Genomic DNA, 12,381 nt, shown 5'->3' with positions numbered 1-12,381 from the left:
AACGTAGTTGAGAGTTCTGGAAATTATGTATTTAAGGATTACAAACCCCCCAGAATCCCTAGGGCGAAGGTTGTAAGTTATGCTCTGGGGGCATATAAGGTTTTTAATGATAGAGACTCTATGATAAAACTTCAAAAGGGGCTCATTCAATTGAAAATTGAGAGGGCTATTGCCCTTTTTAATAGTTGAAAGTGATTGGACGGTAACTAACCCCTCTCTCACACCCACCATTCCCCCAAACACATCCAATCAAAATTTTCAGATAGTCATTTTGTTCAACGTAGTAGAAAGTTCTGGAAATTAGGTCTCTAAGGATGACAACCCCCTCCCCCCTACCAGCCCTCAGGGCGAGGGTTATAAGTTATCCCCTGGCGGCATATAAGGTTTTAATTGAAAGTGTTGTTCCGAACACTGAAGTGGATTCTTTTCAACTAACATCAAAATCTGGAGTATGGCATGGCTACCCCTTCCGCTCCCCGAGCTTACAGCCCCAGGCTGATATTATGGTCTGGGTAAGGGCTGGTGTAGTTTTAAAGTCTAGCCAGTCCAGCATTAAAGATTTAGTACTGTTGATTTATTATAAGAACCATGAAACAACTAGCCCAGTAATTCATAGCTGCTACTTTTTATTCAATATTCTGGCAATGATTTTTTAAGACCTGAATATTAGGATCTAATCACTTTTCTCTTTTAAAATTACTAGTTAATAAACTTCTATAAGAAAGGTGATAAGAGTGAGTGTGGTAATAAGTTGCTTATCTTAGGAACAAGTGAAGGTAAAGCGGTGATGCTGGGTAGCGAGAAGATCGATCATGTGGACACCTAGCTAGGTAGTATCAAACAGTTCATAGAAACGAACTGTAAGTAAGAAGCACCTCAGCCCAATGGTAAACAAAAACTCTAAAAATTGGAACTTTGACAGTAATAAATACATAAAAAAAATGGTTTTTATGCTGATTCGAAACATTTAAAATTAAATATTACCCATCAAAACTTATGAGCCAGAGAAAATTTGCCTGATTTTTAAAAAGGTTTTGATTTTTCAAACCCCATAAAGGTCAAGCAATCTAAATGAAAATTACACTTTCATTTCAGGGTATCAGAGAGCCCTAATGTAGGGATTTTGAGCACCTATCTTCAAAAATATGGAACTTTATATTTTTTGCCAGACGAAAGGTAACGGATGCATGTTTATTTTTTATTTTTATTTTTTTCCCAGATGTGATCGTGCTGAACCAAAGATCGTAGGACATCCTTAGAGGGCTCGTTTGAATTTAAATCAAAAGTTCAAGTGGCTGTTTTTGTTACCAAGAATACTGGCAACCAACACTCCTCCCACTTCTCTTTTTTCCCCAAAGACACCTGATCAAAATTTTGAGACGGCCATTTGATCCAGCATAGCTGAAATGTGCAATAAGTATGCCTTGGGGATGTCATGATTCATGATCCCTGGGAAAAGTATGTAAGTTACGCAATTTGCTCATTGTTCAAACATAGTTTTTGTTAGTGTGAAACAAAAAACTTTTTTTTTTGGGGGGGGGGGATTTCTGGGGGAATTTTCCTCGGGAAGAATATCCTCTGGGAGGAAGGTCTTGGGGAGAGTTTTTCAGGGAAAATGTTTCACGGGAGGGAAGAGAGAAGTATATTCTCTGGTACTATTAGAAAAAAATTCAGAAATTAAATGAAAAAAACAAGTTTTTTTCAACCGAAAGCAAGGAGCAACATTAAAACCTAAAACCAACAGAAATTATTCTGTATATGAAGATGGCTGTCTCTTCCTCAACCCATGTTATTTACGCTAAAGTTTGACTTTCGTCACAATTTTTTAAGAAAGAATGCTCAAAAATGAGGGTCGTTGAATTTGAATGATAAATATTTTTAAAGAACTTTAAGGCTTTAGCATAAAGATCGGAGGTCGAGGAAGGGGCAGCCAACTCAAATACGGAATAATTTTTGTTCTATTTAGATCTAATTCTGATCATTACTTTCATTTGAAAAAAACTTTTTTTATTTAATCAAAAAGTAATCTAAACTCTAAAAATGAAATGTTGATATCAATAGACACATCAAAGAATCGGCTTATTATTTTGGTTTCAAATACATAAGATTCATCAAGTTTAGTGTTACCCATCAAAAGCTACAAGCCTGATAATATTTGAATGATATTAGGTAAAAGAAGAGAAACACCTAAAAGTCGAAAGATCTTAATGAAAATCACATCTTCAGATTCAGCGTATCAAAGAACCCTACTGTAGAAGTTTTAAGCTCCTATATGCAAAAATGTAGAATTTTACATTTTTTTGCCAGAAGAAAGATCGCGGATGCATGTTTATTTTTTTAGTTTTTTTTTTCGTGCCGTGCTAATTGTACGCGTACCAAGCTCATAGTCTTAGAAGATCGGAAGAGAGTGCATTCGAATGCAAATTAGAAGTTCTAGTGCCCTTTTTAAGTGACCTGGAAGATTGGAGGGCAACTAACTTCCTTCCCCCGCCCTCTTTTCCTCGAAGTCGTTCAATCAAAATTGTGATATAGTCCAGCATAATTGAAAGATCCTGTAACTATGCCCCTAGGGTATGACCTCCCATAGCCCGTTGGGAAAGGCCTTCAAGTTATGAAATTTGCGCATTGTTTGCGGATAGTTTTTGCTATCGGGAAGTATAAAGACATTTTTTGGGGGGAAGGGAAAATTTTGGGCTTGGTATGGGTTTTCATGGGTAGTATATTCTGTAGGGAGGAAAATTTTTCGGGGTGAACTTTCTGGAGGCTTTTTACACTGGAGAGATTTGCAGAATTCCTGTTCGTAATTTTCTTTATTTGTCTTTCTTTCTCTTTACCAGCTCAATTTTGCATGTGGAGACGTTCCAGGAAATGGTCCAAGGGAAATTTTCAGCGGGTTCTGATTTTCAGGAAAAAATTCCACGGAAGGAGGATTTCTGGAGTGATCGAGAAAACGATTAGAAGTTAAAGTCTTTTTTAAATGAAAGTATCTTAAGGATAATTTTTAGGCTGAATTGCCTGCAAGAAATTTTACGAGGGAGAGGAGGATTTTCAGTGATGATGGAATTATCCCGAGGAAATTTTACGGGGAGCGAGTGTATTTTATGTCGAAAGAAATTTCCCTGGAGGAGTTTATCGTGAGGGGAGGGACTTTTTCATAGAGGGTGAGCCAGACTTAACGGCATTATTTGAAAAATGATAGAAATTAAATAAAAAAATAATCAGTTTTTTTTTAACTGAACGTAAGGAGCAACATTAAAAGTCAAAACGAAAAGATATTTTTCATTATATGAAGGAGTTGTCCCTTACTCAATATCTTGCTCTTTACGCTAAAGTTTGTTTGTTTGTCCCAATTTTTTAAGTACAACTCCTGAAACACAAGTCCTGTTCAATTTGAATAAGAAACTTTCATAAAAGTGTTAAAAACTTTAGCGTGAAGAGCAAGATGCTGAGGAGTGGGTAACCTCCTCCTATACGGAATAATTTCTGTTCGTCTTAGGCGTTAATGTTGCTCCTCACTTTTAGTTGAAAAAACTTGTTTTTCTGTTTAATCATTAGTAAAGATGGTGGAGGCAGTGAAGATGTCAAAATTACAATAGCTAAGGCCCATTGTGGTTTTTCACAGCTGAAAAAGGTTTGGAAGTATAGGAAGATAAGTCTGTAACCCAAGATTGGAATGTTAGAAGCTACATTGATGTCAAAGATCAAGCATGGTTCTGACACGTTAGCACTCCGAAAGACGGAGGAGGATTTGTTAGATGTTTTCCGGTGGAATCGTCTATGAATTCTCTTGGGCACACGTCTTACTGACTGTCTCTCAAACTATAAACTGTTGAAAGATGTTATTCTATACCGGTCTCTAGGGATACAATGAAAGGAAGGTTGAGATGCCCAGGACACGAAATACGGCTAAAGAATGAAATATTTCCAAAGATAGTCTATTTTGGGCAACCACCCAGGGCCAAATGAAAAGCATGTCGTTCTTAAATAGGGGGGAGGAGGTAATAAGGAAGGGTTTGAAAGAAATCGGAAATTATTGGGAGGTCGTAAAGGTGGAGGTTTTGAATGGATTGAGATGGAAGAAGAGCATGCGCAGAAGTGTTGGCTTCAGGTGGCTAGGTGCTGCAGTAACTTGTTAGTAGTTGGACTAGTTGTTACTTCAGTAAATATATCGTCATTTATCTTAATAAATGTCAAGCACTTCAAACCGAAGAAAGCCTTTAGATTCTGAAGAGTTAGGTTTGCCCAATAAATATGTCTCTTGGGCTGACATAAACCCCACAGACCTAGGGAAAGGGTTGTAGTTAATATAATTCGCCCATTGTTTTTATATAGTATTTGTTACTGGAAAATAAGGGAATTTTTCAGGGGAGAATCTTCTACGAGGATTTTTTTTGTAAGGAGAATACTTTCCGGTGTAATTTACACGGTAGGAATTTTACGGATTTCATTTATGAAATTCACTTTATTTGTCTTACTTTATCTTTGGGCGTACAATTTTACATGTTGAGAGACAATTCCAGGGGCATTGACAAGGAGAAATTTCAGTGAGGAGTGAATTCTCTGAATAATTTTCCATAGCCAAATATGGGTAATGTCCACAAGAGTGCTGATGGGTGATACCTCCTTTCTCTTCTTATTATAGAAAAACTTTTCAGACATTAATTTTACTGCTTTATTGAACTAAACTGATTTGCTTCAAAATACAGTGATGTATAAGTGCGTATCATCTATTATGAAGGTGGGGTACTGGGTCATTGTGTTGGTGTTTGATGGGGGGAAGGTTGGATGCCTAAAAGAGTATATTCTAATGGCCAAATTTTCTAAGCCTCATTGTGCCTTTTGATAAATAAAAAGCGAGTTTTAGGGAATTGTTGTCTAATCCCTACTGATTCCTGTAGATATTTTGGTTCTACGACCTTATTATTGGTGCTGGAAATTTACAGCAGTCAGGGAATTGTCTGGGGAGAAATTTTCCTTAAGGAAGTCTTCTCAGAGAACTTTCCACAAGGGGGTAATTTTGCGGTAAAAACTTTCCAGGGAGGGGAGATTTCCAGCATGATTGAAAAACAATCAGATAATAAAAAAAAATAAAATAAAAGTAAGGAGAATTTTCCAAAAGGAACTTCCCAGAGTGAATTTTCCTGAGGGAGGGAGTTATACTTGGCAAGATTTTTTGATGAGTGAAATTTCCATGGGAGAAATTTTTGTGCGGGAAGGGTGATTTTCCTCAGAAAATTTTCCTTGGGGGGAGGGAATTTCTCGGTAGAATTTGATATTAAATAAATAGAATTAAATAAAAATTATTAAATATCAAGCAAAAAGATACATTTTTTACACTGAAATTAGGGAGCAATATCAAATCTTAAAAATAGAAAAATTTGCTCAGGATGTGAGGGAGACTGCTTCCCCCTTTCCCCCCTTGATCGTTATGATAAAGTTTATCAGTGCTTAAGAAAAAACACCTTCTTATATCAAGTCATCGGTCCTTGTGTTTCAGCTGTCGTTCTTGAAGAACTGGGAAAAAAAGTTCCCTTAACATACAGAATAATTACGGTTGTTTAATTTTTTAATGCTGTTCCTAATTACAGCTGAAAAACCTAATTCTTTTTTGTTACTTAATCATTAATAAAGTTGGACCTAATTTTGGAAAAATATAATGTATCGTAAGTTTTGATATTTTAAAAGTTTCAAAATCCAAATTGAAGTCAAATTTTTAACCAAGGAAATTTTTTTTCTATGTCTCAAAGCAAATTAGTTTAGGATAATATTTGATGTACAATACTTTCAGTTTATATGTTCTATTCTTGGCGTCACATAGTAAAAATAGAGGAGACTGAGCAGGACATATTCTTTGCACGAAGGTCTCTGGCTATGGGAGTTGGAGCAAGTAGCTTTTTATGCAACACATGTGTCTTAATACAAATAATATATAATCTTTCTTTTAAGTCCAGGATTCCTGATGTATCACCTCTTACCCTTCCTTGGGGCATCTCCATGGGGCACAATTGCTTGAATTATAGTTACACTATCTCCTATTACTCCTTGAGGAATTTAGAGCTATTGCGTATTGATTTAATGAATCATAGAAGATAGATTAGATACGTATCCTTTATCGATTCTTCCTTGTCATTGTATTTCTTCATGTTTTTGAAAATACCATTTCATAAAAAGCTTAATGGTATTAGGTATTTTCAATATTAACAGCATCGGTTGAAACACGTAGTCAGAAAAAAAAATGTTTAAATAGTAAAATATTCAGATTGTTCTTAAAATTTAAACATAAATAGATAAATTTACTACAAGCCAGAAAAGGCCATTCAACACAGGACTAAAAAATTCCCATTGCAATTAACATAAATCTGCTCTCCCCTCTGGAAAAAAAACAACAACAACAACAACAAAACACGAATTCAAATTGTTCTCGCTTCCTTACCACATCAATATCCTGCATACAATAAACCTATAAACTCAGTAAAACACAGTATTCTATAATACACATCACAAAAAATAACATAAATAGTAATCACCTCTTCCCCCCTCCCCAAAAAAAGAAGACGCAAACAGAAAAAAAATACATTAAATACTTTTAAAAAACGAGTTAACAATATTTAACTACGTTCAAAGTAAAATATAAAACTTTTAAGTAACAAGAAATCTTACATAAGTGCCCAAAAGTATATGTGCTCTATCCTAGGAATCTAAAAGTCTACTTGTTATTCATTTTGGCCCTTTGTCCAGAAGTTTTTCAAAATTCTATCCTAGTTTTCATGTGCACTATTCCTATGACGGAAGATAGAATAATGTAAAAACAATGATATATTGATATTATCTTCCAGGGAATGGTATCGTTGCAGGGCTGCTAGTCTTTGGAATTTGGGGTTTCAGTCTTAGGCTGGGGAAGTCAGAATAAGTACAGTTTACTATATGAAATACTGTGAGGTTAGGCCTAGGAAGTAAAATGCTAGTGCATCAACTAGTAGAACTATATAGAAACAGCTGTACGTAAAGACCCGGCAGTATGACCCAACCTAGAGGAGGGGGATAATTTAGCAGTTCTTAGAAATTGAAATTGGAGAATTACAAAATCCCCTGTGAATGTTAACATTCACACATACAGATAGTGATATTCACCCAAGGATGTTCATGATGAAGATTGATGAATGATCGATGTTCATGATGAAGATTGATTTCACTGATGAATCAGTGAAAGGTGACAATTTCTAGACTTCGGTCTTTCAGTGCAACATATACATGTTAAAGATTAAGCTAAAAATTTCACTGAGGGTTTACTTTATTATTATCTGATTTCTTTGGAGGTTTTAAATAAGCAAACCGTAGCATATTTGTTAAATCTACAATGGTTTCCCTGTATCGTTTCAGTCTTGTGTCTACCGAAAAGCCAGGAAAATATTTTGATCCCTAATAGCTCAGGCGAAAGAATTGAACTCAAACAATAGAATAAAACCTACTTGTTAGTCATTTGAGCCCTTTGTCCAGCCATTTTCCAAATTTCTGTTCCAATCTTCATATAAGTCATCCCCATGATGTAAGATGGAATAATGAGTAAAAGAAAAAGGTGAAAGATGGATATTACCCGCCATGTAATAGTGTTGTCGTAGTCTCTTGTGCACCAGAAAGCTGGAAACCGGACGCCAACTTCTTTGATAACCTAAGAAGTAATAAAAATTAATGTATTTCAACCTTCTGTGCGGAAGATTAGTGCACGTAGAGACGCATAAAAACGTAAACAAATAGACTAGCAAATAAAAGTTACAAGAAAAATACCATTTCAAGTACGTAGACAATATACTTAAACTGCACAGTTAAGCAGAAAGTCGATAATGATCTTGCGACGCTTACGGAATCTGTCCACAAACTGGTCAACTTTTGGAAAAACATCAATAGCAGCATTTATTGGAAATGTACAGGTTACCAGTCTAAAGCGGCAGTGGGAGAAAATATTTCCAAACGTGAAAGAATATAAATGACATTTTCTTCTGTTGTGTAAATAAATTCCATTGTGGGCCGAAAAGAAGAATCAAGGGGCGAAAAAACGTTCTGAATTCTACCTAAGATTATCCTGTGAAACTCGCTTTTTACTCAGGACGTGGCTGGTTCACTTTTCTCAGGTAAAGAGAGCAATTTTCTCAGCGATTTTTTCAGAAACTAAATAAATACCATTATGTCCTGTTGAGAGTCTTTAACCTTTCAAAACCCAAGTTCAAATATATGCCACTTAAGCCCAACGGGGTGGGGTACAACTGTACCACATTTGTTTTTCACAGTTCTTAGGCTAAATACCCCGTTTGAAAGCTAAATTTTTTTTAATATGTCTGCTATCTAAATGCTGATACACCTTTTACAGTTTTGTCTCTATCTCTCTGTGTTCTGTCTATCTTTCTGTGTTCTGCCAAATTCTGTATTTGCAGTGCTTCCGCTGCACTATATGTACGATTTTTATTCATTGCTAATCTGAAAATAAAAAAGTAAAGGATAGAGTAAAAGAGTAAAATGGAGGAGTTATATTCCATGGACCTGCCGTTAGGCAGTACACTGAGAGAGAGAGAGAGAGAGAGAGAGAGAGAGAGAGAGAGAGAGAGAGAGAGAGAGAGAGAGAGAGAGAGAGAGAGAGAGAGAGAGAGATAGAGAGAGAGAGAGAGAGAGAGAGAGAGAGAGAGAGAGAGAGAGACAGACACAGAGAGAGAGAGACAGAGAGAGACAGAGAGAGACAGAGAGAGAGAGAGAGAGATGACGCCCCTGACATCGCCTTCGGGTGAGGAACTTGACATTAAATCCTCATTGATTGATTGATATAGTGTAAATAACTAAATACGCACTAAATAGAGCCTACATGTAAACGACTAGGTTAGTTCCGTCGATATAATTGTCTTCCGCTGTCTACTGCTAGAAACCAAGTGACATGCCAGCGAGAGCACGAGGGCCCACAGTTGTAGGCCTCTAGGCTAGCGGCTTGACTATAGCTGCGACCTTCTAAGCAAACTGCTGTCCAAAAGGGTCTTGATTATCTTAGTTTATGGGCAACTGTCAACAACAGGGAATTCTCTCCTGCTAAGTCAGCAGTTCTTCTCTTCACAAAGACAAAGATTCATTCAACGCCAAGGCTTTCAATCAATGGCATCTCTGTCCCAGCAATTGAAAAGTTCTGCTACCTTGGGGTGATTTTTGACACTTCACTCTCATGGACTCACCATGTGAATTATTTTATTGGAAACTTCAAGAGCAGAGCCAACTTTGTCAATGCTATTTGCTTATCTAAGAGAGGAACCCCTTTCTCTGTTGCCATCCAGCTTGTGAGAGCAGTTGTAATAAGCAAGCTGGATTCTGGCTGCCTCCTGTACCGAGAAGCACCTGTCCAACTCCTGAAAAAAACTGGATACAGCCCTGCATTATATACTGATGAAAATTCTTGGATGCCTAAAATCAACCCCCCTACCTGGAATATACTGTGGACTAGGACTCACAACATTAGAAACTAGAATGAAGAAATTAGAAGCACAATCTTTTACACGGAAGATGTTGATCCTAAATGACATTATCTACAAAGAACTTATTGAAACATATGGTCAGAACCAAAGATTCCAACCAAAATCAACTCCACCATACTGTCGAATTGTGAAACACATCTCTGAAACGCATGCTCCTATCCCAACTCCTGATGTCATTGATGAGATAGGTTCAGCTTCTAGTACAGGTATAAGGCCAAATATAACACTACCCCCATTCTCAAAGGGTAGTCCAGAGGAACCACCAGAGATGGCAAGAGCTAGGTGGCATGAATGGGTAGACCAGTGGACACAGACTGGACATACAATGGTATTCACTGATGGATCATGCTTTGCCAATGGGGGTGGGGCTGCAGTTGTGGTCCTTGGGCTAAGTCATGCACTGTCTTTTAAATTAACAGAAAGGTGTCAATCTTTTCGCTTGAGTTGTATGCACTATTGAAAGCGTTTGAATTTATTGCAAGTGTTTTGCCAGTTGGTAAATATTGGATATGTAGTGACTCACTTTCAGTACTGAATTATTTAATGTATGGTCATGGGCGAGCAAGAAAATCAGTGCTGCTTTTAGAAAAGATACTGCTAAAACTGATTACCGCCCAGTATGCGATTGTAGCAACATGGGCACCAGCCAGTGCTTCCACTTTGTCGGATTTTTCCGACATTGTCGGATTTTCGGCCCTCTTGTCGGACAAAAAAACATCGTGTCGGACTTCGGAATTTTGTCGGATTTTTAGTAAAAAACGGATATTTTCGGATTTTTGTATTTTTCTAGACTACTGGAGTCTCCAACTCCAATAAAAAAGGATTTTCAAACTAGTAAAATTAGAAGGCCAATTCTGTTAGGGATTTTTAGAAAGTCATTAGTGTTAGCGGCGACAGTTTGACAAGGCACAATTTTTGAAAATTTACACATGCTGTGCTCCAATCTGCTCTGATATTTCTGTTAATTTCAAGATCTGAGGAAAGTTAAGGTGAGACTTTTTTCCAATGCCAGTATAAGATTAGAAAGTCTATTGCCAACATAGTAGCCTACAGTAGAGCTAGGCCACCATGGTTTAGTGACACCATGTGCTTCACAGGTTCAGAATGTTTTAAAATCTCAAAATAGCCTGCTCAAAAGAAAAATGCAAGTTGGGTCTGGGTCTAGGTATGTAGATCGGTAAAAGACTGGTAATTCTGGCAATCTTCTTGAAGTCAAGTTTAATTCTAACAGAGAAATTATCCACAATTTTTCCAGAACTGATCTGCAAAGCACACTTGAACCATCATAGCTATCCTGATCAGCACTGTGGCCACTCAGGACAGAATAAATGGATTCTGCACCAAGCAGGATAGCCTACAAGTACCCTGCATGGGCTGCATGTGTCTGGAACCGGGGTATGGAAGGAGAAAAAAAGAGTTTCTCTGAGCAGTAGGCTATAGCTAACCAGTCAGGAACTCTACTATTTTGTGATCATCAGCCAGCCCAGGCAACTTCCTCTAATGACAGAATCTGTCTCAGTAAATTTCTACCAAAAAATATTATTGACTTACGCATAAAGTGAATATACCACTCGATGCCTTTTTTTTATGCTGATTACGAATATAGTAATCATTTCTATCGGAAATGAATTTCAGCCCCCCCCCCTATATATGCCAATTCAGGGTATATAGTTCTACAACCTAACCTAACCCTGAATTGGCATATATAGGGGGGGCTGAAATTCATTTCCGATAGAAATGATTATTATATTCGTAATCAGCATAAAAAAGGCATCGAATGGTGTATTCACTTTATTCCTAACTCAATAATCTGATTTGGTAGAAATTTACCTCTGTCTCTTGTCAGTAATGCCCAAAGTGAAATTATTCCCAAGCACAGATAACTTCCACTTAGGAGAAAAATTGGTAGATCTTCTTCTGAGTGGAAATTAGCTATCTCGGGACTGTATCTCGTTTTGGGCATTCACTAAGCAGTAGCATATCCACTTATCAGGCAAAGTTAGCTCTATTGCGCGATAGTCTCAAAAGAGTAGAGTTCCTGACTGACTATAACTAGGGTATCCTGCAAGGAAGGTTTAAAAGGTCAAGAGGGTTTCAATTTCCTTTAAGGCTACTCTGACTATCGTACATTCACATTCGTTTTTTCTTTTCTTTTTTTTACTATTGAGATCAAGAAAGCTACAATTATTCAGTCAAACTGTATTGAAAAAAGCAAACTTGTCATCTAAGAGATTAATTAAATATCATCTACACAAATATTCAATGTGCTTCACAGGTTCATCTTTTGCTAATATCTCTGTTAAAATGAAATTCTGATTTAAGAAGACCAGCTTTCAACAGTGAAGAGACAGTGAATTTCTTACTTTTTGAAGTAAAGCATACTTTATAGATCCTGTGCTGTAATTAAAAAAAAACAGTTTTTTAAACTGAAAGTAAGGAACGACGTTAAAACTTAAAACGAACAGAAATTATTGCGTATATGAAAGGGGCTGTCCCCTCCTCAATGCCTCGCTCTTTATGCTAAATTTTTTTATTGTATAAAAAAATAAGAGTTGTGAGAAAGTCAAACTTTAGCGTAAAGAGCAAGGCGTTGAGGAGGGGACAGCCCCTTTCATATACGGAATAATTTCTGTTCGCTTTAAGTTTCAACGTCGTTCCTTACTTTCAGTTTGAAAAACGTGTTTTTTTTAATTTAATTTCTGATCGTTTTTTAAACAATATACCCAAAGAAATTATTCCGTTTATGAAAGGGGCTGTCCCCTCCTCAACGCCTCGCTCTTTACGCGAAGGTTTTTTATTGTTTAAAAAAATAGAGTTGTGAGAAAGTCAAACTTTAGCGTAAAGAGTGAGGCGTTGAGGAGGGGACAGCCCCTTT

The 12,381-nt window shown here is 36.9% G+C and overlaps 1 protein-coding gene across 2 annotated transcripts in view; it reads right to left on the bottom strand.

The window, feature by feature from the left end:
* The window catches only part of LOC148956157 (neuropeptide FF receptor 2-like), a 126,127-nt gene extending 118,458 nt beyond the window's left edge, over positions 1-7,669 (bottom strand). For both annotated transcript variants that reach the window (XM_089094187.1, XM_089094196.1), the window contains exon 1: positions 7,470-7,669. In XM_089094187.1, the coding sequence (XP_088950313.1) occupies positions 7,470-7,543 (74 nt within the window). In that variant the 5' untranslated portion in view covers positions 7,544-7,669. The remainder of the gene's footprint in view (positions 1-7,469) is intronic.
* Positions 7,670-12,381: the final 4,712 nt, after the last annotated feature.

This window comes from Artemia sp. Qi Xiang Cuo, chromosome 1, assembly GCF_049724085.1.
Source record: "Artemia sp. Qi Xiang Cuo chromosome 1, ASM4972408v1, whole genome shotgun sequence".
NCBI lineage: Eukaryota > Metazoa > Arthropoda > Branchiopoda > Anostraca > Artemiidae > Artemia > Artemia sp. Qi Xiang Cuo.
Note: the sequence above shows the minus strand (reverse complement) of the source record. Positions and strands in the feature narration are given on the sequence as shown.